Source organism: Sarcophilus harrisii, chromosome 4 (genome assembly GCF_902635505.1).
Source record: "Sarcophilus harrisii chromosome 4, mSarHar1.11, whole genome shotgun sequence".
NCBI classification, from domain to species: Eukaryota; Metazoa; Chordata; class Mammalia; order Dasyuromorphia; family Dasyuridae; genus Sarcophilus; species Sarcophilus harrisii.
This window is the reverse complement of record NC_045429.1, coordinates 89,994,492-90,015,478: the sequence shown is the minus strand read 5'-3', so window position 1 is coordinate 90,015,478 and position 20,987 is coordinate 89,994,492. Positions and strand designations below refer to the sequence as shown.

General features: G+C 30.7%; 1 protein-coding gene across 2 annotated transcripts in view; it reads left to right on the top strand.

The window, feature by feature from the left end:
* Positions 1-20,987, top strand: part of DENND1B (DENN domain containing 1B) — a 311,786-nt gene that overhangs the window by 223,758 nt on the left and 67,041 nt on the right. For both annotated transcript variants that reach the window (XM_023501849.2, XM_003767552.4), the window contains exons 12-13: positions 4,163-4,264; positions 17,106-17,231. In XM_023501849.2, the coding sequence (XP_023357617.1) occupies positions 4,163-4,264; positions 17,106-17,231 (228 nt within the window). The remainder of the gene's footprint in view (positions 1-4,162; positions 4,265-17,105; positions 17,232-20,987) is intronic.

Here is a 20,987-nt window from a genome sequence, read left to right as displayed (position 1 = left end):
TTTGCTTTTGATTCCAGAGCCTAAGACATGTCCCTTGGAATTTATCAAGTATTGAAATAAAAGTTAATACCTTGCAATAGGTATATCCCACTTCTCATTTAAGATGAATCCAGAAATTCTTGCTTATTCCAAAGTCTCATTTGATTATTTTTTTTACAGTGTAATGCCTGGCTTATAAAATTTGCTGCTTGCTCAGTTCTAATGCAATGTAGGTCTTTTGGGGATCTTTGGGGAGGACATAATGCAAGGCCTGAAATATATGTTATGATTTAGAAATTTATTTATAATAGATATTGTCCTAATGATAAATAGAATATAGCTGTTCCATTGTGTCCAACTCTTTATGACACCATTTGGGCTTTCTTGGCAGAGATACTTAAATGCTTTGCCATTTCTTTTCCAGTTCATTTTAAAAGATGAAGAGACTGCAGCAAATAGGGTTAAGTGACTTACAATTAGTAAGTAGTAGATTTGAACTCACACAAATAAGTCTTCCTGATTCTAGGCTCATGGTTAAATGGTTAAACATTGGCCTGCCTACCTGCCCACATATATACATACACATCTATTTGTGTGTATACTTGCATACTTGCATACACACACTTAAGTTTTGCAGAGTGTTTTATATATATTATCTCATTTGATCCTCATAACCCTGAGAGATAGGGGTTAGTGCTAGCCCCATTTTACAGATCAGGTAACTGAGGCTTAGAGACATTAAGTATAAGGCAGGCTTATACAGCTGGTAAGTATCTGAAGTAGGATTTGAACTCAGGTCTTCATCATTCAAAATCTGAAGCTCTACGTGCCCATGTAGCTGCATTGAATTTTCTGAGAACATTTTATGTGATATATTAACTTAATTGTCATCTTTCCCCAATATAGTATAAAGTAATAAACTTTTTTATAAAGTTTAAAATATTACTATATAGTGCCTTCATTTTATATTATTTTATATTGAGTTTTTAAAAAACAATTATGCAACTTATGAAAAATATGTCAAGAAAAATGTTATAAATCAAAACTAAATAGGTAGAAATAAACTGTAATGCATTCTTTTAGATTGTTTCAAGAAATTAATGATGTAGGATTCAGAATCTTGTGTGGCATTAGTTTTGCCTTGTAACCTTATTTGTTGTGATACAAATAAGGAGTTATGTGACGTTAACTTAATTGGTATGATGGTATTATGTCCTGAAAGATAATGTTCTTTCTGTCATGCCAATCTTAATAATCTTTACATTTTATTTATCACGCACTGCATGTCTGACATTTCCTTTAGAACAGTGCAAAAGTATAAAAACATAAAAACTAAACAAATTCTATCTGAAATTAAATTATATTGCTCTTTACAAATATGATATTCCTTAACTTGGCATCTTTCCTTTATTTTGGCTGCAATTATAGCCTTTTTTGATGAAGAAAATATTCCCTTATCATACACTTTCTTCTTTCCTCAACTCCGCTCTAACTTATTTCACTATCTCTCTAGAGGCATCTAAGCCTAGTTAGTCAGAGAAACATGAAATTAATATGTATTCCTTTATAAAACTTTCATTTGATCATTTATATATAATTATGAGGAAAAAAACTGTTTTTATATGTTCATACAAATTTGCTTCGAAAATAAAACCTAGGTTTTGTTTATTTGCTTTACCCCTAAAAACAAGATTGGGAAAACAGCAAATTCATAGACACATTGGAGAGATTGGCAGTATACAAGCAGGTGCTGTAAAAGTGTAGTTTCATTCCAAAGCAACTGTAAGGGGGAATTTTGACCTATTTTTAGAAGTACAGGTGATATTGCTCTCATGTCATTTATTGCCATTAAGACATGTTTGCAGGGACACATTTTCAGGGACATCATCATTTTATAGAAGTATCATGCCTTAGATTATATGTGAGAAAAACTACTTACTAAAGTAACTAAGGTCCCTTCCTCTAAAAATCACTTTTACATATTTTCATAATATGATATTAATTCATTAGTTCTAAAAAGGCACAATTCTTTTCTTGTATCAAAAGATCACTTTTTTCTTCTCCTACTCATTAAATTGATTCATACTATAAAGCTTTTTGTGAAAAAGTTTCCTTTCAAAGATAAGTGATATAAAATGAAATCAAAATGATTTAAACTCAAATTTTATTAAAAAAACTTGAAATACATATTTATATTTTCTTTAAATATATCAGAAATATATCGATTAGTATTCGTACTTTCATATACATTTGTTAATTCTTCAATTTCATTTGACAGCTATCCTTTAACCTTATAGGAACTCATCATATAAGATTCTAGAGAATATTGTTTACTTCCTTGCATTTTTCATTTCTTTACATCATTTTCATTTTTTTCAGAATTGTCTATTTCTTTTTAAAACTCCTCCATTAACCATTTCTATATACTTCCTATAATTTCCATTTAAACTTTTTAAAAAAGTACAAAAAATTTCATGACATTTTAAATAGATAGAGATTAAAGATGAAAATCTTTGATAAATTTTCAAATACTAATATTTTATTACCTGTAAGTACTTGGATGTATAATACTTATAATTTTAGTCTTACTAAGATATGTTTATATATCTTCTGCCAAGAAAGTGAAGGAACTAACTTTAATTTTAAATTTTAAAATCTTACCTTTTCTACCATAATTTTCACTTTTTTACTGATTGATACTCCAAGAGAAAAAAGTATATTAATTTTCATGGTATTGTTCTGTCAAAGAGACTTTTTAAGAAACAAGTACATTTTACCTCTTATCCCCAAAATTTGGTCATACATGATATAGTACAAAAGATTGAACCATACATTTTAAAATAAACTTAGCATTATTGCTTTGGAGATTTGTTCTTTACTTTATTTTTAAATTGTTTAATCAGTTTAGGTATGAAACATAATATAAATTTAAAAAGTTGATTTTATTTTGGTCTCGGGAAAATATGTAAGATTTCTAGTTGACAAGGGCTGAAATGCTGAGAAAATATAATTATGTTACTTAGATGCACTAAAAAGTAGTATTCATTCTACAATTTTATTAGAGATGACAGTGATTCAATTTAATTGGAAAACAAAGTATTAACATTACTTATAGCAAGGCAGGAATTAAAAGGAGCATATGAACTTATGAGTTAAGATTTTTGCCCAAAGGCTTGACTTGTTGGATTATTTTAACAACAATTATTAAATTACTTTATTATATTTTTTATATTTTCTTCCTCAAAAGTCTATCCGATAAACCCCATTTCAAAATGTTTTATTGCAATAGTCATAAACATGGCTGTTAACTATGAGATTTATGTTCATTTCTGTTCCTATATCCTTCTTCCTGCTATTTCCTTTCTCATCTTCAAGATACTTTCCTAATCATTGTGTACTTAATTGAAAGAAAGAAAAATAGGAAATATTTCCAGATCTTAAAATTATTATAGTTTCTGCGATTGCAGCAAAGTGAAATTTATTCTTTTATGTAGAAGTTTATGGCCTGACATGTTTATGAATATTTAAAACTTAGCAGCTTGATATTACTCTTACCTAAGTATTATTCTTATTTACCTATTTCTCAAAGTCCTATGATGATTTTAATTTTTATTTCAGTTCTGTTTTCATAAATATCACTAAATTGTGAATTCTTAACATGTATATATACGCATGTATATGTGTGTATATGTGTAGTGGACCTTCTTTGGCATTCTGGTGTACACTTAATGTTTTTAAATGGATAATAATATGATTATGAAGGAAAAGTTACATTAAAATACAGTTATCAGTTTAGAAAATTCATAGGCCACATTTTAAGAAAACATTTTTATTCAGTTGTTTGTGAGGGGAAAAGAAATGCTGTTAATACACTTTTCCATCGTAGTTTAAAGTCCTTGATATTTTAGCATTATTATTTATGTATATCTTATTTTCTACAGTTATATTATAATTTTTAATTTAACAACTTCTAGTTCAAATTAATTCTTGCCAAATAATAATTTTAAAGCTTTCTTAGGTGGAAAAAAGGACTTTTTGGAGTTTAAAAAAAATATAATCAAGTTCAGCTAAATTTATTACCTTGATGTATAATTTAATAATGATAATCTCTCTTTCCAAATTCAGATTGTTCTAAGTAAAAGAAAATGTAATTTATGCATAGTTGTATGTGTTTTTTAAACAGAGAGTGAAAAATAAATCATTGGAGGACGTGGTTATGTTAAATGTTGACACAAACACTTTGGAAACACCATTTAATGACCTGAACAACCTACCAAGTGAAGTGGTAAGTCTGAAAGACTATTTCATAATGGGTGTGTATGCTTTCGTCAGGTTTTTTTGAATTATTGGTAGTTATTTTTGCCCCTTTTTCTACCTAATATAAAAGCAAAATTACTAAGGGTGGGAAAAAGAAAAAAGTATCAGCTTTAAAGTCCATATTTAAGATTATTTTCCCTTTTTGACAGTTGAGGAAACATTGAATGGAACATCACATTACTTATTTTAAAAGCAAGATCATAATTACAAAGCTAGCTGCATTCATTAGGCATAGCTGCTTTAGACGCAAGTCTCTTCATCTCATCTTAATCATTATATTACAAAGTAGGCATTTCTGTCTGCCTAGTGGCATGTCTTGCAAAAGAACGAGAGAGTTTTTGAAGGCAAGAAGAAGAAGGGGGCCAATTATCGGCTTTCGCTTCCCTGCCACCTGCCAGTGCTTTTCCTTTTAATTAATGATCTGATGGCACTGGTCAATATAATAAGAAATGCTTGTACAGTTGGGGTCAGAAAATTCTGGCTTTGATCTCTCTCAACTTTCTGAAACATTTATTTGTTTTCTCTAAATTATTTCAGTTTTATTTTAATCTTTTCTATCCAGCTGAGGGCTGCATGAATGAAAACCTACACTATTTGTCATATACTTTGGAAGAGCAAAGACTGCTTACTTAGAATTCTATTTGTAAATTAAACTGCAAACCCAGTTTGTCATAAAAGACATCTGATCCTTTTGAAATGACGAAAACTGTCTTTTGTCTGTAAAGGCTGATAAATTAAGTGCCAGTTTTTTCCTGGTCTTTGATCTTGCAGAGGTTTTTTTGTCTGCAGCTTATAATGGAACATATTCTGTATTTCATGTTAAATAGTCTCTAAAAGTGCATTTCACTTTACTCTTCTATTCCTTAGTATGGTACTGAAAAGTATGTTGGCATTGCTTCTATGTGCTGAGTTGCTTGTCTTAGAATGGAATGATAGAATATAATAACACATTGTATATGTTTAGAATTTCAAATTTTTCAAGAGTATGTAAAATTGATATTTTTATAATAGTTTGGGAGTATTTCTATTTATTGTACTATAATATAAAAAGTGCTTTGAAATGAATTTTAAGATTTTTGGATTCATACTAGAATACTGATAATTATTATTCCTGTAGTGTATAATAGGGAGTAAAATATTAAAAATCCCATCTAAGTTACTAACAAATAACTACCAGGTTAATGTTAACTAACTGCACTAAGTGAAAACTAAATCAGTCTATTGCATTGCAATAAATTTCATATTGAGTATATCTAAATCTAACCCAATGAACATTTATCTTTTAGTTTATAATATGCAGATTTACTTATTATAAAAAATTTGGAGAAGCTGCTAAAAAGGATTATAGTTGTTCATTAGAAATCCATCAGAGTACCCTTCTCTGGATTGAGGGAAAAAATGAGAGAAAGATCAGTCTCAACTTTAGGAATATATTCTGCATGTATATACATTTCCTCTTGTAATTCCCACAGGAGAGAATATGGGTGCTTTGTAAAAAATGGAGTTCAGTTTTTCGGTATTTAGTATTAAAATTATTGTAGTCACCTTTAGTGATTGATATTTTCTTTGAGAATTATGTTTTGATATTCTTTCCTATCAAAATATAAAGAAGAAAAACTTCATTCTTGGAGGATCTCATTTGTTTAGTAAAAGCATTCATGTGAACATATTCTGGACTAAAGTACTACAAAGAGTATAAAACTCTGAGGATATACAATGATATTTTACATTTTACTGAGAAGAAATTTTATTTAAATATGATAAAAGTGCTAATAGATACAATTCAAATATGATAAAGTTGAGTTAAAGTATAGCACAAAAAAGTAGAAAATGTATTCCATTTTGATACTTAGAGATAGGGCCCAGAAATTTATAGAAGGTCTTTTGAAGATTACAAAAATAGCCAAAACGACAATGTGAAATTAGAACTACTAACCTCTAAGGAAAGCTTATCACTTGGTGCCAAAAACAACCATGCAATTGTGTGAATTGACATCAATAAATTCAAAATTTTCATCAGTATTCCCAAACTACCCATTATAGTCCTAGAGAACATATGATAAAAAGCATTGCAGCTTGATTTGTACAATGGCAAATTATTTAAAACTAATCAGATATATTAATCTAACAAAAATATGAGATGATGTTACTAGATTTTCCTGTTAATGAATGAAAAGAAAAAATCTGAAAATGATTATTATTGGTATAGTTTGATGTGTAATAAATTAACTGAGATTTAAAATGGGTCCTTTTTAAATCATTCACCAAAGCATTTAAATAATACTTACAGGGTAGATGACTTTCTATGCATGTGAACTCTATTATTGTGTCAGATTGACCAGTGGTCTTGACTGTTCAAAGGTCAGTGGTCACAGTTGTCCTGAATTACCAGTCCTTTTTTCCTGTGGACCCTCTGCTGTGTTGCATGCTGTAATCTTCTTAATGGCTTCATTCCAATATTCACACATAATATTTTAGATTTATTGACTGTTAGAAATACTACCATGCCAGTAGCAGTTCCGCTACTCCTAAGGTTATTTCAAATTGGAAAAATAAATCAGGGCAAGGCTTTCAGGAATCCTTTGTTTTCCTTAAGGAGAGGGAAAAAACTGCTTCCTGTCTTCTGACAAGAACACTTGTTTTTAGATTTCATCATTTCATTGTAGATTTGGATCATTAAAAAAAAGAAGAAAAAACAAATAAACAGCCACTTTATTGAGAATGAATTTTAAAATAAATGACTATTACTCAGAGTACATTTTCAAGATAATTACGCTTTAAAAATGTACTTGTTAAGTTGGCATTTTTTGCAAATCTAATGATATTTAAAGAAACTATTGTGAAAAAATGTATAGCTGTGACCAAATATTTGAAGATTTTTAATTGCAATGTAAAACATTTTTATTTTGAAACAAATATTTATTTTCAGTATGTCACATGGTACTTTTATGAGCATATTCTTAATTATATAAAATTATTTTATATCCATTAATTTACTAGTTGTTATTAGTTGTTTGTCTGTATGTGTGTGACAATAAACATATAATAAATACATTGAATATGGGGTAATTTAGTTTAGGAAAACATTTAATTGATCTTTCAATTTGTTTTTATATAATGATTTTGTGAGAAAAGCAAGCAACTGCATTCATTGACATGTTTAATTTCTAAAGTTTTGCTACAAATAATCAATAAACATTTATTAAAATAAACATTTATTAAACCTTTTCATCAAACATTGTGTTAAAATCTGGGATATGAAAAAAGGCATACAATTTAATAGGAAAGAAAGTTGGAATAATAATTTGGAAATATTTTTCATAATTATTTTAAAATGTGATTCTATTAGAATATCTTCATTAAATTCTTTTTATTTCAATAGAATAGCAAAGTAGAAAATGTTGTAATTCAATGGAAATTTTGAGTAAACCTTGAGATTATTATCAAGTCTGGAAAGTAGTATTAGGGTTTATTTAAAGAGAAATTACAATTTTTTTCTTAAGAAAATCTAGAAGCAGAAAGCCTACATTCTCATTTCATTTTACTTATTCGTCAGCTGCATGATCCTGTCCAAATTATTTAACCTCTCTTTTACTCCATTTTCTCATCTGTAAAATGTTGGGGTTAGATTTGATAGCTTCTAATGTCCCTTCTATCTCCAATTCTGTTATCCTGTGAAAAGCATGATGACTTAAAAATACAATCAGGACTAAGTTATTCAGCCTATGTGAGAAATTTATATAGTATTTGTATATGTGAGAAAATGATTATTACTAATACTTTTGAACAAATTAACACTTTTTAATCACATTTTATGAAGAATTTAATTAGCATATTCTATAAGAAAAGACAGTGTTTTGAACTTGAAAAAAGATAGTATTAATGATAGAATCATAGGATGAATTTATATACATTGCCTTTGATATTTGTGCCATGGTCAGTGTAACACGGTTTTCTTCTTAAATCATAAAAATGTGCTGTATACTGAAGAAATTTCTTAAAGGTTCAATAACAATTTTTTTTTTAAATTTCAGTTTCATTGCTTAAAAAGAGTAAATGTGATTTGTCAGGCTTCTAGTCTCTAAAGTATTATAATCTTTCAATCTTTATTTAATACTAAATCAATTGGCAATTGGTTACCTTAGTTTCAGGCTAAAAATGCCCCTGACAATCTATTCCCTTTTTGATAGTAATGCATTGAAACCTTATTTTTCCAAAATTCACTATAGACTAGAATGTGGTTGGAAGTGATTCCATTGACATTACCAAATGGGATAAAGGGTTACTAAGCTTCTCAAAAGACCTCATGATAAAGTAACATAACCTGTAAATAAATTTTATCAGCACTGACAGGAGATGGTTAGGGTTATTATTAAACTTTCATGTGTATCAACAAGTTTAATAGTGTTATCAGGAATGAATAGAGTGCTAGGCCTGAAGTCAAAAAGATTCATCTTTGTGAGTTTAAATCTGGCTTTAGATACTTATTAGCTGTGTGGCCTTGAGCAAGTCACTTAATCTATGTCTGCCTTAGTTCCTCATCTGCAAAAAAAAATGAGCTGGAGAAGGAAATGGCAAAATACTCTGGTATAATTGCCAAGAAAACCCCAAATGAACTCATGAACAGTCAGACATAAATGAAAGAACTGAACAACAATAATAGAATGTGTGTGTGTGTGTGTGGGAAGTAACTTTTACATTATTTTCTAAAAACAAACAAAAAACACAAATAATGCAAAAAATTGGGGAAATTCCGGACACTCTCAAGCTGCCTTCAAAACAAGTGCTTATTTATAACCCATCCCTAACTTAATGTTCTGTGGTTTTAAACAGACAGTGGTTTATCTTTGAAGTTTAAAAATAAAATTTTATTTGAATGCTCAAGCAAATAATTTTATATGTCATAATTCTTAATATATAATCAATTTTTCCACAAATTAGATTGAATTTTATTCTTACTAAATTTCTATATGTATTTAATATAGTAGCATCAGTTAGTTATGATATGGATTATGACAGGAAAAAAAAGACCTGGATCATTTTATTTTGGTTGCAGGTTTGTCATACCTGTGCTTTGTAGCCTTTGCTTTTTAGTGTTGAACAATTTTTGAAATGACCTTCTTAAGAAATGGTCAGGTCCCAGGCCATCCTCAGCAACGAGATCAACCAAATCATTTCCAATGGAGCAGTAATGAACTGAACCAGCTATGCCCAGAAAAAGAACTCTGGGAGATGACTAAAAACCATTACATTGAATTCCCAATCCCTATATTTATGCACACCTGCATTTTTGATTTCCTTCACAAGCTAATTGTACAATATTTCAGAGTCTGATTCTTTTTGTACAGCAAAATAACGTTTTGGTCATGTATACTTATTGTGTATCTAATTTATATTTTAATATATTTAACATCTACTGGTCATCCTGCCATCTAGGGGAGGAGGTGGGGGGGTAAGAGGTGAAAAATTGGAACAAGAGATTTGGCAATTGTTAATGCTGTAAAGTTACCCATGCATATATCCTGTAAATAAAAGGCTATTAAATAAAAATTAAAAAAAAAAAAGAAATGGTCAGGTCAAACAAAAAATAAGATTCAGATTTCGGTGTAACTGAAGGAATATTCTTTTTAGCTCTTAGATCACTGTTTCTTTAAGATGCAAATATAGTTCTTTTACTTCATTAATCCATATGGAAATAGCTCTTTCTGTCAACTATTGTTATTTCTTTGGATAGTGATTATTTACAATTTGATCATCAATTTTATAACCAGCAACATTTAAAAATTTTTTAATATTATTTTTCCAAGTTCATACAAAGATACTTTTCACTATTCACCCTTATAAACCTTGTGTTCCAAATTTTTCTCCATCCTTTTCCCCTTCCCATTTCCTTCCCCCTCCCCAAGACAGCAAGAAATCCTATAGAGGTTAAATACATGCAATTCTTCTAAATATATTTCCATATTTGTCATGTTGCACAAGAAAAATCAGATCAAAGGGGATAAAAACAAGAGAAAGGAAAAAAAAAGTCAAGCAAACAATAACAAAACAGTCTCCATGTGATAATTGATGAACTTTTTAAGCTGGCATTATTGTGGAGAACAGACCATTACTTGTGCTTGAACAGACACCTTTTTGGTGTAATTGCCTAGATTTTAGATCTTATTGAACAAATTTTACATTGGATTTTTAATTTTCATTTTCAGGATGTTTCAAAAAATTGAGTAGTTTTCTTCTTTCTATTGATCTCTATTTTCTAATTTGAAAATAAATATAAATAAATAAATAATTTTGTACTTATAAGTCCTTTTCTTTTTTTAAAAAAATCTTTTTTGGGATTCATGCCTAGTAATGGTATAATGGGGTCAAAGGCTATGCATGGGTTTGGTCATGCCCTTTGGTCATGGTTCATATTTTTTGATCATTTATCAATTGGAGAATGGCTCTTTTTTAAAAGATAAATTTGACTCAGTTCCTTATACATTTGAGAAACGAGGCTTTCATCAGAGAAACTTGCTTCAAAATCCTTTTTTCCAATTACTATTGCTGACTCTATTCCTCCCCTGTTTATTCTGTTCTCTTTCTCATTTTACCCTTATCCTTCTTCCAAAGTGTTTTACTATTGACCATCCCTTTCTCCAATGTGCCCTCTGTTATCTCTCCCTTTCCATATCCCCTACTTTTCTGCAGTATTAGATAGATTTCTATATCCTTATTGAGTATGTATGTTGTTTCCTATTTGAGCCTGAGTGGCTGAGTTCACTCCCTCTCCTTCTTTCCCTCCAATGTAAAAGTGTTTTCTTGACTCTTTTATAAAAGAGATATTATCCTTCCATATTCAACTTAGACCTGTGCTCTCTGTCTATATAGACTTTTGACTGCCATAAAAATGAGAAAGTTCTAATGATTTACAAGTATCATTTTGCTATGTAGGAATGTAAACAGATAAACCTTAAATCCTTTATGACATCCCTTTCCAGATTACCTCCATATGCTTCTCCTGAACCCTATATTTGAAAATAAAATATTCTATTCAGCTCTGAGTTTTTTTTTTTATCAAGAATACTTGAAAGTCTTCTGTTTCAGTGAAAGTTCACCTTTCCTCTTGAAGGATTATACCCAGTTTTTCTGAGTAGATGATTCTCAATTGTAATCCTAGCTCCTTTGCTTGCTGGAATATCGTGTTCCAAAGGCCTCTCATCTGGGAATGAAGAAGCTGCTAAATCTTGTGCTATTATGGTTTCACTATACTTGAATTATTTCCTTCTGGATGCTTGAAATATTTCCTCCTTGATCTGATAGTTACAGAATTTGATTATAATATTGCTGCGATTGGTGCATTCTTTCAATTTCTATTTTACTCCTTGGTTCTAGAATATCAGCACATTTTTCCTTAATAATTTCTTGGATGATAATATCTAGCTCTTTTTTTTAATCATTGTTTTCAGGTAGACAAATAATTTTTAAAATTATTTCTCCTGGATATATTTTTCAGGCTAGTTGTTTTTCCAGTGAGTTCATTTTTTTTTTCATTCTTTTGGTTTTGTTTTATTGTTTCTTGATTTCTTATAAAATAATTATAAATCTCCCATTTGCTCAATTCTAATTTTCAAGGAATTGTTTTTCCTCAGAGAGCCTTTGTATCTCTTTTCCCATTTGGCCAATTTTGCTTTCTAAAGCATTCTTCTCATTACTTTTTTGTATTTCTTTTTGCACCACTTTCAATTCTCTTCCCAATTTTCCTTTGTCTCTCTTACTTGATTTTCACAATCCCTTTTGAGCTTTTCCATGCCATGAAATCAATTCTTATTTTTCTTGGAGGCTTTAGATGTAGGAGCTTTGAGTTTGTTTTCTTCTTCTAAGTGTTTTGATCTTCCTTGTCACCATAGTAATTTTCTATGGTCAGAAACTTTTCTGTCTGCTCATTTCCCCAGCCTATTACTTGATTTTCTCCTTTTCCAGGATCGAGGATACACTGTCACAAGTTTCAGGGGTTTGTGCAGCTGCTTTTAGAGATCTTTCTAAGACCTAGCCACAAGTCCTCTTCTGTCCTGGAGCTGTGAGGAGGGTCCTCACCCCACTGTGGCTGTAAGTTCTAGTGTGTTAAAATAGTAAAGAACCAAGGTCTCAGGGAGCTCTGGACTTCTCCTCCATCCATGACCACTTCTGGTTTGCCACTTTCCCAAGGTCTTCTTACCCTAGTTGAGACAAACTTTTCCTTCCAATATTCCAAGCCATCTTCCATGACTCTGCGCTGGGAGATCTGGAAACCATCAGGACTACCACTGATTCAGAGGCCCAAGGTCTGTTCCTACTTTGCTGGTGTTGGGCCAAGGCTGCCCATGCCAAGAATGCCCACTTGGCACCCACCCTGATGTTATAGACCTTTCTTGCTGAGCTTCAAAGTTGCCTTTGGTTGGAAAATGTTATACTCTGTCTTTCTGGATGTCCTGACACTCTAAAATTTGTTTAGAGTCATTATTTAAAGGAGTTTGGAAGGGTTTGGGGGAAAGCTTGGGTGAATCCCTGCTTCTGTTTCACTATCTGCCTCCTTCCTCCTTTATTTTTAAATCAATTATCATCTTTTTTCTCAAATTCCACTAAAATTCTCCATTACAACTCTTATATGTCTTTTTTCTCCCATCACAAAGCTGCTGTAATAGTTTATCTTGTTGAGATTAATAGTCTACTGATTCATTCACCTACTGCCAGTCTCTCCCCTCTCCAATTTATCCTCCTCAGACTTGCCAAAACAATCTTCTCACGGTAGGAGTTTGGCTCTGCCATTCTCCTGCTCCTGTCATTTCACTGGCTTCCCACCTTCTTACCCTTTATGCTCCCCATTATCTCTGTGCTCCAATAAGCCTGAGCTTCATGCCTGGATCCATGTCTCCCTTTCCATCTCTGCTTCATGCTTTCTCTGATTTCCTTCAGTGAAAACCCTGTCTTCTGTTGGAAATGGTTGTGATGTTTTTTTCATTTTAGTGCCTTCTCTTTTGTTATTTCTGATTTATCTTGTATATATATTGTTTGTACATATTTGTTTGCCAAGTTGTTTCCCTCATTAGACTGTGAGCTCCTTGAGAGCAAAGACTGTTTTTAGCTTTTCTTTGCATCTCTTACCACAGTGCCTAGCACATAGTAGATACTCATTGTCCATTGACTGCCTGTAGCATAAAATTAAAGCTCATTAGTTTGGTCCTGAAAGCCTTGAACAACCTGGCTCCCAGTCATTTTTTTAATTAGATTCATACTGTTGTCCTTCAAATACCCTATATTTTGCTTTTACTCCATTACTAACTCATTTCCCCAGATTTAACATCATATCATCTATCTCGGTGCATTTAGATAAACTCTTGAACACTACCCTTTTTACTCCCAAGTCCTAGAATTCTTCCTTCAAGGTTTGACTTGGGAGCTGCTTCCTAAAGCCAAATGTTGTGGGAAGAGTGTGAGATTGAATGCAGTATTTGGACCAGTAGAAATTGTTCAATACATACTTTGCAGTGACTTAATTTTTAGAAAAAGAAATGATTTTATGTGAGAACTTGAAAATTATGAACTTACTTGAAAGGTGTATACATATATATGTGTATATATACATATGTATGTATATATATTTGTTTCTTTTTTGTCTTTTCCATCAAATTTTAAGTTCTTTGAGGGCAGCGATTTTGTTTCACCACTTTTTTTTTTTTTTGGAGTGTGTGGGGGGGTGATATATCTCCACTGTTTAATACAATGCCTGGCCACAGAGTAGACACCTAATAAATGTTTTTTTTGGGTGATTGTTGATTGATTGAAAATGTTAGAATAAAAGATCTTCCATTTCTCTTTCAACTGTAAGTCTTCTAATTTTAGGAATGTATATTTTTAATTGAATTCTGTGAATCTTTAAAGTGTCATGATCCCCATCATAATTTCCTTCCCAAGTTGCTTATGGCTTAAAATGAATGAACCCTACAGTTTTATAAAAGCATTTGAAAAGGCATGAACATTTATTAAGCCATACATTACTTAAGTGTTCCTTCTACTGAGAAGATCCAGTTAAACAAATGTATTTCAGTTCTAATTGGATTATTATATTGGATAATTAGGCATTGTAAAATAAGTAATCTTGATTTTATTAAATGACAAAAAATAAGTCAACCATCTTGTTAATATCAAAATAATTTTGAATTAATACCTGTGTGAAATGATAACTACTCATAGTCCAAAGAGAATTATTGAAATGGTAAAGTTTTAGAAAAAAATTTAAAATATGAAAAGCAAAACAGTTGCTATTGAATGTGAAAAAGGCTTTATTTTATAGCTGTTTATTATACATATATATAAATGTAAACTGCTGAGCATCTAAAGAAAATTATAGCAGACAACGATAGCACATAGATCAGTGTAAAATCACAGTTGACAACATTATTTTGTCATACTTTTAACATGTTCACATCAGAAATGGTGGCATGATTTTTAAAAATATATATTTTCTTCTTATGCATTTTCTTTTAGATACTGACCAGCACAAAAGAACTCTAAACTATTACTGCTTTGTTCTCTAACAAAGAAATGTAGGAATGATTCAAATCTATTTTTGTATGCTGCTGATGGGAACCCATTCAGCATGAAAAATTATATGAAAAGAAGAATACCTTTGGCTCTATGCTTAAGGTTGGAGTGGGGTAGAAAATGGGTATTAGAAAAACATATAAGTAAATACAAGGTATTATTCTTGTTAAAGCTTTCTTGTGATGATTTCACAGTTTCTGTGTGAATTTAGTTCCTTTAGACTAAAAACTAAGCTTCTGGTCTCTTTTATGTCTTTCTATTCAAATAGGTATAAGTCAATAATTTTTGTAAGTCTAATTTGGAAATAGAGTAAGATACATTTGTGGTTAGATCATGAAGGCCTTGGTTCACTCTTTTTTAAAAAAAAGAAATTAGAAAATACCCTCTCCTTTCCCTTTATTTACTGTTTGTAATTTTTCATCACATTCAGAATGTGGCTACAACTTGAACAAAGAAAGAGATTTTTGACAGTTATTCTCTTTATTGCATTAACTGATTAAAAATAATTGATACTCATTAGCAAGTCTTCAAATGAAAATATATTTCCAAATTTAGATAAAACACAGGACAAAAACTATCATATGATAAGCATTTTTTAAACATTCAAATGCATCAGCTCTTGTGCTAATAAATTTTTTGAAAACATTTAGTGTCTTTCAATATATAATTTAATATTTAAAAAAAAAACTCTTAAAAAAGTGCTAGCATATGCACTTCATGGGCTAAATGAATTAGGCTCTAAACTTTTATCTGAATCTATGGAGCTTGGATATAAATTGAAAAGATCACAGCTATGGGGAGAAGACCTATACTGTAAAGGCCTTTCTGCATAGATTATGAACATCATAACTCAATAATTTTTTTCAAAACTATAGTTATAATTGGACCCAATGGGGGTCTCTTTCTTTGATCAGATCACAGTAACTGTGACTTTACACTGGAAAATGTCACTACTGTGAAGGTTTATCACCTGTAGAGCCAATCTTTTCTCTGATGCTGTGTTCCTTTCTCATTAGCATTATTCAAAGTTTAGTTGTTAATTAGGTTGACACTTCAGTTACAATAATCATCTATCTATAAGAGCAGTCATGACTTGCTTGCATAACCCCCCCCAAAAAAATTTTTTTTCCCTGTATACATTCAAAAGAACAGAAGGAATGAAAGTATTTTGGCTCTAGGATAGGTGAATATACCCTATTTTCAAAAAAACAACTTGATTTTGTGCTTTTTTTCCCTGTCAATTTAAAAATATTTTGAACCATCTTAATCATTTTTTCTGGTAGGTAATTATAAGTAATTGAATATGAATAACCATATTTTCTAGGTGAACAAACAAATTTACATGCTTTCTAAGTATTTTAACATTGCACTATTATTTAAAAAAAAAGAATGGAATACATTGGAGGGAAAACAAACCTATCTCCTTTCATATTTTTTTATATTCAGATCATGAATTTTACTTAAATTATCATATAAAGTCAGGGCTATTAGTATATGTATTATATTATAGTATATGTAGTATAGTATTAGAAGATATTAATAATATCTTCTAAAATATATAAAAATTGAACTTTGTGTCATCAAGCCAAATACGATTGTTATACCTCAGAAATCAGGCAAAAAAATTAAGTGGTTATTCTTATTTAGGGATACTTCAAAAATAAAAATATTTTTGTTTTTAACCATTCTAAGTACTGAGAAATTCCTTAAAGACAATTATGTTGAACAACCCCCATCCTTCTTAAGTAACAAATCATGGTTGATCAAATGCATAGGTACAAATTGTACATGCTAATAAGGCCCACAACAAAACTTAACATCAAGTAAATGTTGAGTAAACCTTGGGGGTCCTTAACAAATAATCTTACATATACAAATGAAAGATACCCAACTGGCTTCATCTCAAACAAGTAGACACATGTTATGATTGCTAAAATCTTTCTGAAAAGTGACTCACAAGCAGTTTACTATAAAATAATTAAAGATTATTTATGTCAAGAGGCCTTGGGAAAAAAAAAAAAGAGAGAGCATAAACCAATTTGCATTAGCACTTTACCATCATCTCCTGCTTTCCTTTCAATTAACGAACCAGCAGGTGCTCTCTTCAGTTAAAAAGATAAGCTATCAAAGAGAAGGATGATTTTTTGGCTGACCTGCAGACACTGTGGTTTGCCTGCTGATTGGGTTCATACCTTGCTGTACCAATTTCTGAGGTGTTAATTTAACTGTTCCTCTCTGTCACACAGGTCTCGGCCTTGAAAAATAAACTGAAGAAGCAGTCTACAGCTACGGGTGATGGAGTGGCTAGGGCCTTTCTTAGGGCTCAGGCTGCTTTGTTTGGATCCTACAGAGATGCACTGAGATACAAACCTGTAAGCATTTCTCCATTATTTCAATTTGTTTGAAGTTGGGGGGAAGTATGAACCCCATTCGCACCTGAAAAAGATTTTGGGGTGAGGGTGTTTTTTAAGAAAAGTTCATTTTCATTCCCCTTCTACTCTTTATTTTGGATCCTAAAATTAATTCATTTTTATGGATGTTATGCACTTATTTAGCTTAAATTAGCAGTAGTTCTCTTCATTTCTATTATTGTAGTCTTCCTTATTCCTAAAAATGCAACATAGAACTGATTCATGAGTTGTATTAATTTATTTTAAAATGTCAATTCTCATGAAAATAGATAAATGAAAGTAAATAACAGTTGGATTTAAAAGATTATTTAGTTCTAAAAATATAACAGGTGAACATAATAGAAAAACATTTCATATCAAATGTTATAGGTAAAATCTTTCATGTTAATGATCTTCTTGTCCTCTCAATGTTATAACATTCAAGTGTGTGCTATTTTTAGTTTATTTTAAATATTTAATATGTATCTTTTAACTGCATTATTTTATTTTTTCCAGTAGAAAGAGAATGAAATATAATGCATCTTTGTTCTGTCACCCAGATAGCGTATCAAGTTTTGTAATCTAATAATATTCTGTGATTAGATGAACAAGTAAGCATTAGGTCTTATATATTTTATAATAAAACATGTGTATACATTAGTAATGGCTTAATCAGTATTTGTAGAACTGAACTTAGTTTGCATTTATTAAAACAATACTTAGCATGTGCAAAAGAGAACAAGTGCCAAAGCGCATACATTTCTTTTGGTTAAATAAGTTGTGATTTTGCATTTATGCTTGTAGAGAGTACAAATTGGTATTTTTGTTCTCTTCATGGTAATGATTGATGTACATTGATTAAACTTTCTTTGAGATAATGGTAATAGACTATTATCTATTCTTTTATCAGTTTTCTATTTTTTGGCTTAGTTTGTTTTAAATGAATCAGATAAGACTTATCTCAGTTATGTGCCCTATCTTACTTTTACTCAGCTCAATCACTAGTTCTTCCAGGAGGCCTTTTCTGTTCTCTAAAAATGCTACTACCTTTTCTCAAAGACAATGCATTCCGTTAACTTTGTATAAGTGTTGTGTATATGTGTATTTATATAAAATTCTTTGAGGTTCAATATTGTTTTTTCTTTTTCTTTGTATCCCCAACACTTATCAGAGTGCCAGAGTAAAAGTTTAATAAATGCTTGACAGATTTTTATCATCATTCTAACAAAGTCATTTCATGTCTATTTCAATATATTTCACTTTAATGGTGTTATTATGAGTTGATATTCACTATGCAGCCTCTTCCCTTTCCCTTCTTGAAGAAAAAAAGTATATATAAGCATGAACACATGATATATTAGCATGTAATTTCTGACTTTAGCTGCTTTCATTTCTTGCTTCCCAACTATGTTTTCAAATGTACTTTTTTTTGCTGTTTTGCTTTGTTTAACTTTTCACTGCAAGCACGAAGTATTAAAATTATTTCTTTATTGAATTTGAAAAGTCATATTCATATAATTTCTGTACTTATTAATCCTCTCCATGTTATAGACTAAAGTAACTTCATGGTGCTCTTTTTGCAGATAAGTTTAATGAATACTAAAATAAAAGAAATGATGATTCTTTGAGTACACAAAACCAAGTCTGTCAAATCCTTTATTTGCTTCTCCAAGGGAGAACCGATGAGCTGTGCCTTTAGTTAGTTGCAACTTTGGTGGTCTTGTTTCATTTATAAAGAGAAGGTTTGGTTTCATATTATTTAGTTCCTCCCTTGTAATATCTATTTGATTGCTGGCCTGTAAGCTCATATTTATATTGCAAACACTTAAGTATTTATAGGGATGGTCTTAAAATTGTATGATTATCTGGTTTCTTTTGCCCCCTTTTTTTTGCTGTTCTGCCTATATCACTACTGAAATAGAAGAAGGCCACACTTGGTTCAACGTCATTTTGGCAGAGATATGGGAAGTGGTCATTCTTGTTGTAGGAAATAGCCTTTGCATAGAGACTGGGGCAGAGTGAATAGTAGATTTTAGATACAGTAAATAATTGAGAAGAGGCATAGTGTAAGATAAACTTGGAGATGGGGAGGGGAAAGGTTGTAAATATGTTATGGCATTCTTAAATGCCAGGCTTAATTTGGTAGGCAGTAGAGACCTTTTGAAGGTTTTAACTTGGGCATGGAATCTTATCAGAACATAAAGTTTTAAATAGACCATTCAAGCAGCTTGACATCACAAATCTCTTAGCAATTTGATTTCAGCCCACTTTTCTTTTCCAAGCATATTTCATAAACTCATTTTCCTAATTCTTGACCTCATTATCTATACTAGAGTTCTTTTTCATTTGTCTCATAGCGAGCTCTAGCATCATTTAAAGTTAAGCTTAATGGAAAACATTCTATGTAAGACTTCTCTCTAATTTCCCAGTTGTTTATGATCTCCCCTTACTCAGATATTTTAATATCTACTTACCCATATTCTTTCTGCTCAGTTTAATAAATCCTGCTTGAAGGCAGGGACTTTTTTGCTCTGTCTTTGAATTCCCAATATCTAGCATAGAGCCTTGCACTCAGTAGACTTTCAATAAATGATTAGATAAGCAGAAATGATTGAGGGTCTTAGCAAAAAGTAAGGAATTCATTGTAACTAAATTTTAAGTAATAATCTTTTTCCCCCAAATTCAGTTTCATCTTTTAAATAGATTTTGCTTAAGTTAGTAATTATTGTTTTATGTCAAAATGAGTTCATATAAATGACTTAACAGGTGAATGTAATTTCCTACTGAGTGCACTAACCATTGAAGGGGAGAAAATTCTAGGGCACCTATTGTAAAAACAATTACTTTTTTGTTTAGTTGTAGATTGTTTGCCTCAAGTACTTTAATTCCTGCTTTTCAGGAAAAAAAAAACACTTATTGAATTTTGATTAAATAGACTTTGATAGTAGTCAGTATTTTTTAAAGGTAGTTTATAGAAAGCAAAGTATTTTCATCTTTTGTTGTTATTGTTTATTTTCTTGTTTTTTCTTTCTTTTATTTTTCCCCTTTTGATCTGTGCGGAGTATGATGAATATGAAAATATTTAGAAGAATTTTACATGTTTAACCTATATTTAATTGCTTCCTGTCTGGGGAGAAGGGGAGGGAGAAGAGAAAGGGAGAAAAATTTGGAACACAAGATTTTGCAAAGGTAAATGTTGAAAGCTATAGTTGCATGTATTTGGGAAAAATAGTATATCCTTTTTTTAAAAAATAGTTTATAGATCATTATTAAAGAAATTGTTGTAGTGATGTTTTGCTATTTGCCTTTTTAAAATTTTTCAGTTTGTTCTTTCCTTTTGAAAATTTGAGTTTCAAATTCTCTCCTTCTTTTCCATATCTGAGAAGGCAAGCAATATAATAGATATTATATTGTGAGAAGTTATGCCATATGTTTCCATATTAGCCATATTTTTTTAAAGATGAGAAATAAAGTGGGAAAGTTTTACTTCAGCTTGCAAAGGCCAATCAATTCTCTCTCTGGAGGTGTAGAGTAACATTGGAATTGTGTTCCTATTGGAGTATCTATTCTAAATTTCTTCAATCCTGACTTTTCCAATCTCTATATAGATTGATAAGAAAGGGATCAGAATTAAGAGGAGTTGGTGAACACTTTCTATAGATGGGATTTTAGTTGGAACTAAAAGCAAGCCAGGGAAGTTAGTATGTGGAGATGAAGAAAAAGAACAGTACAAACCTA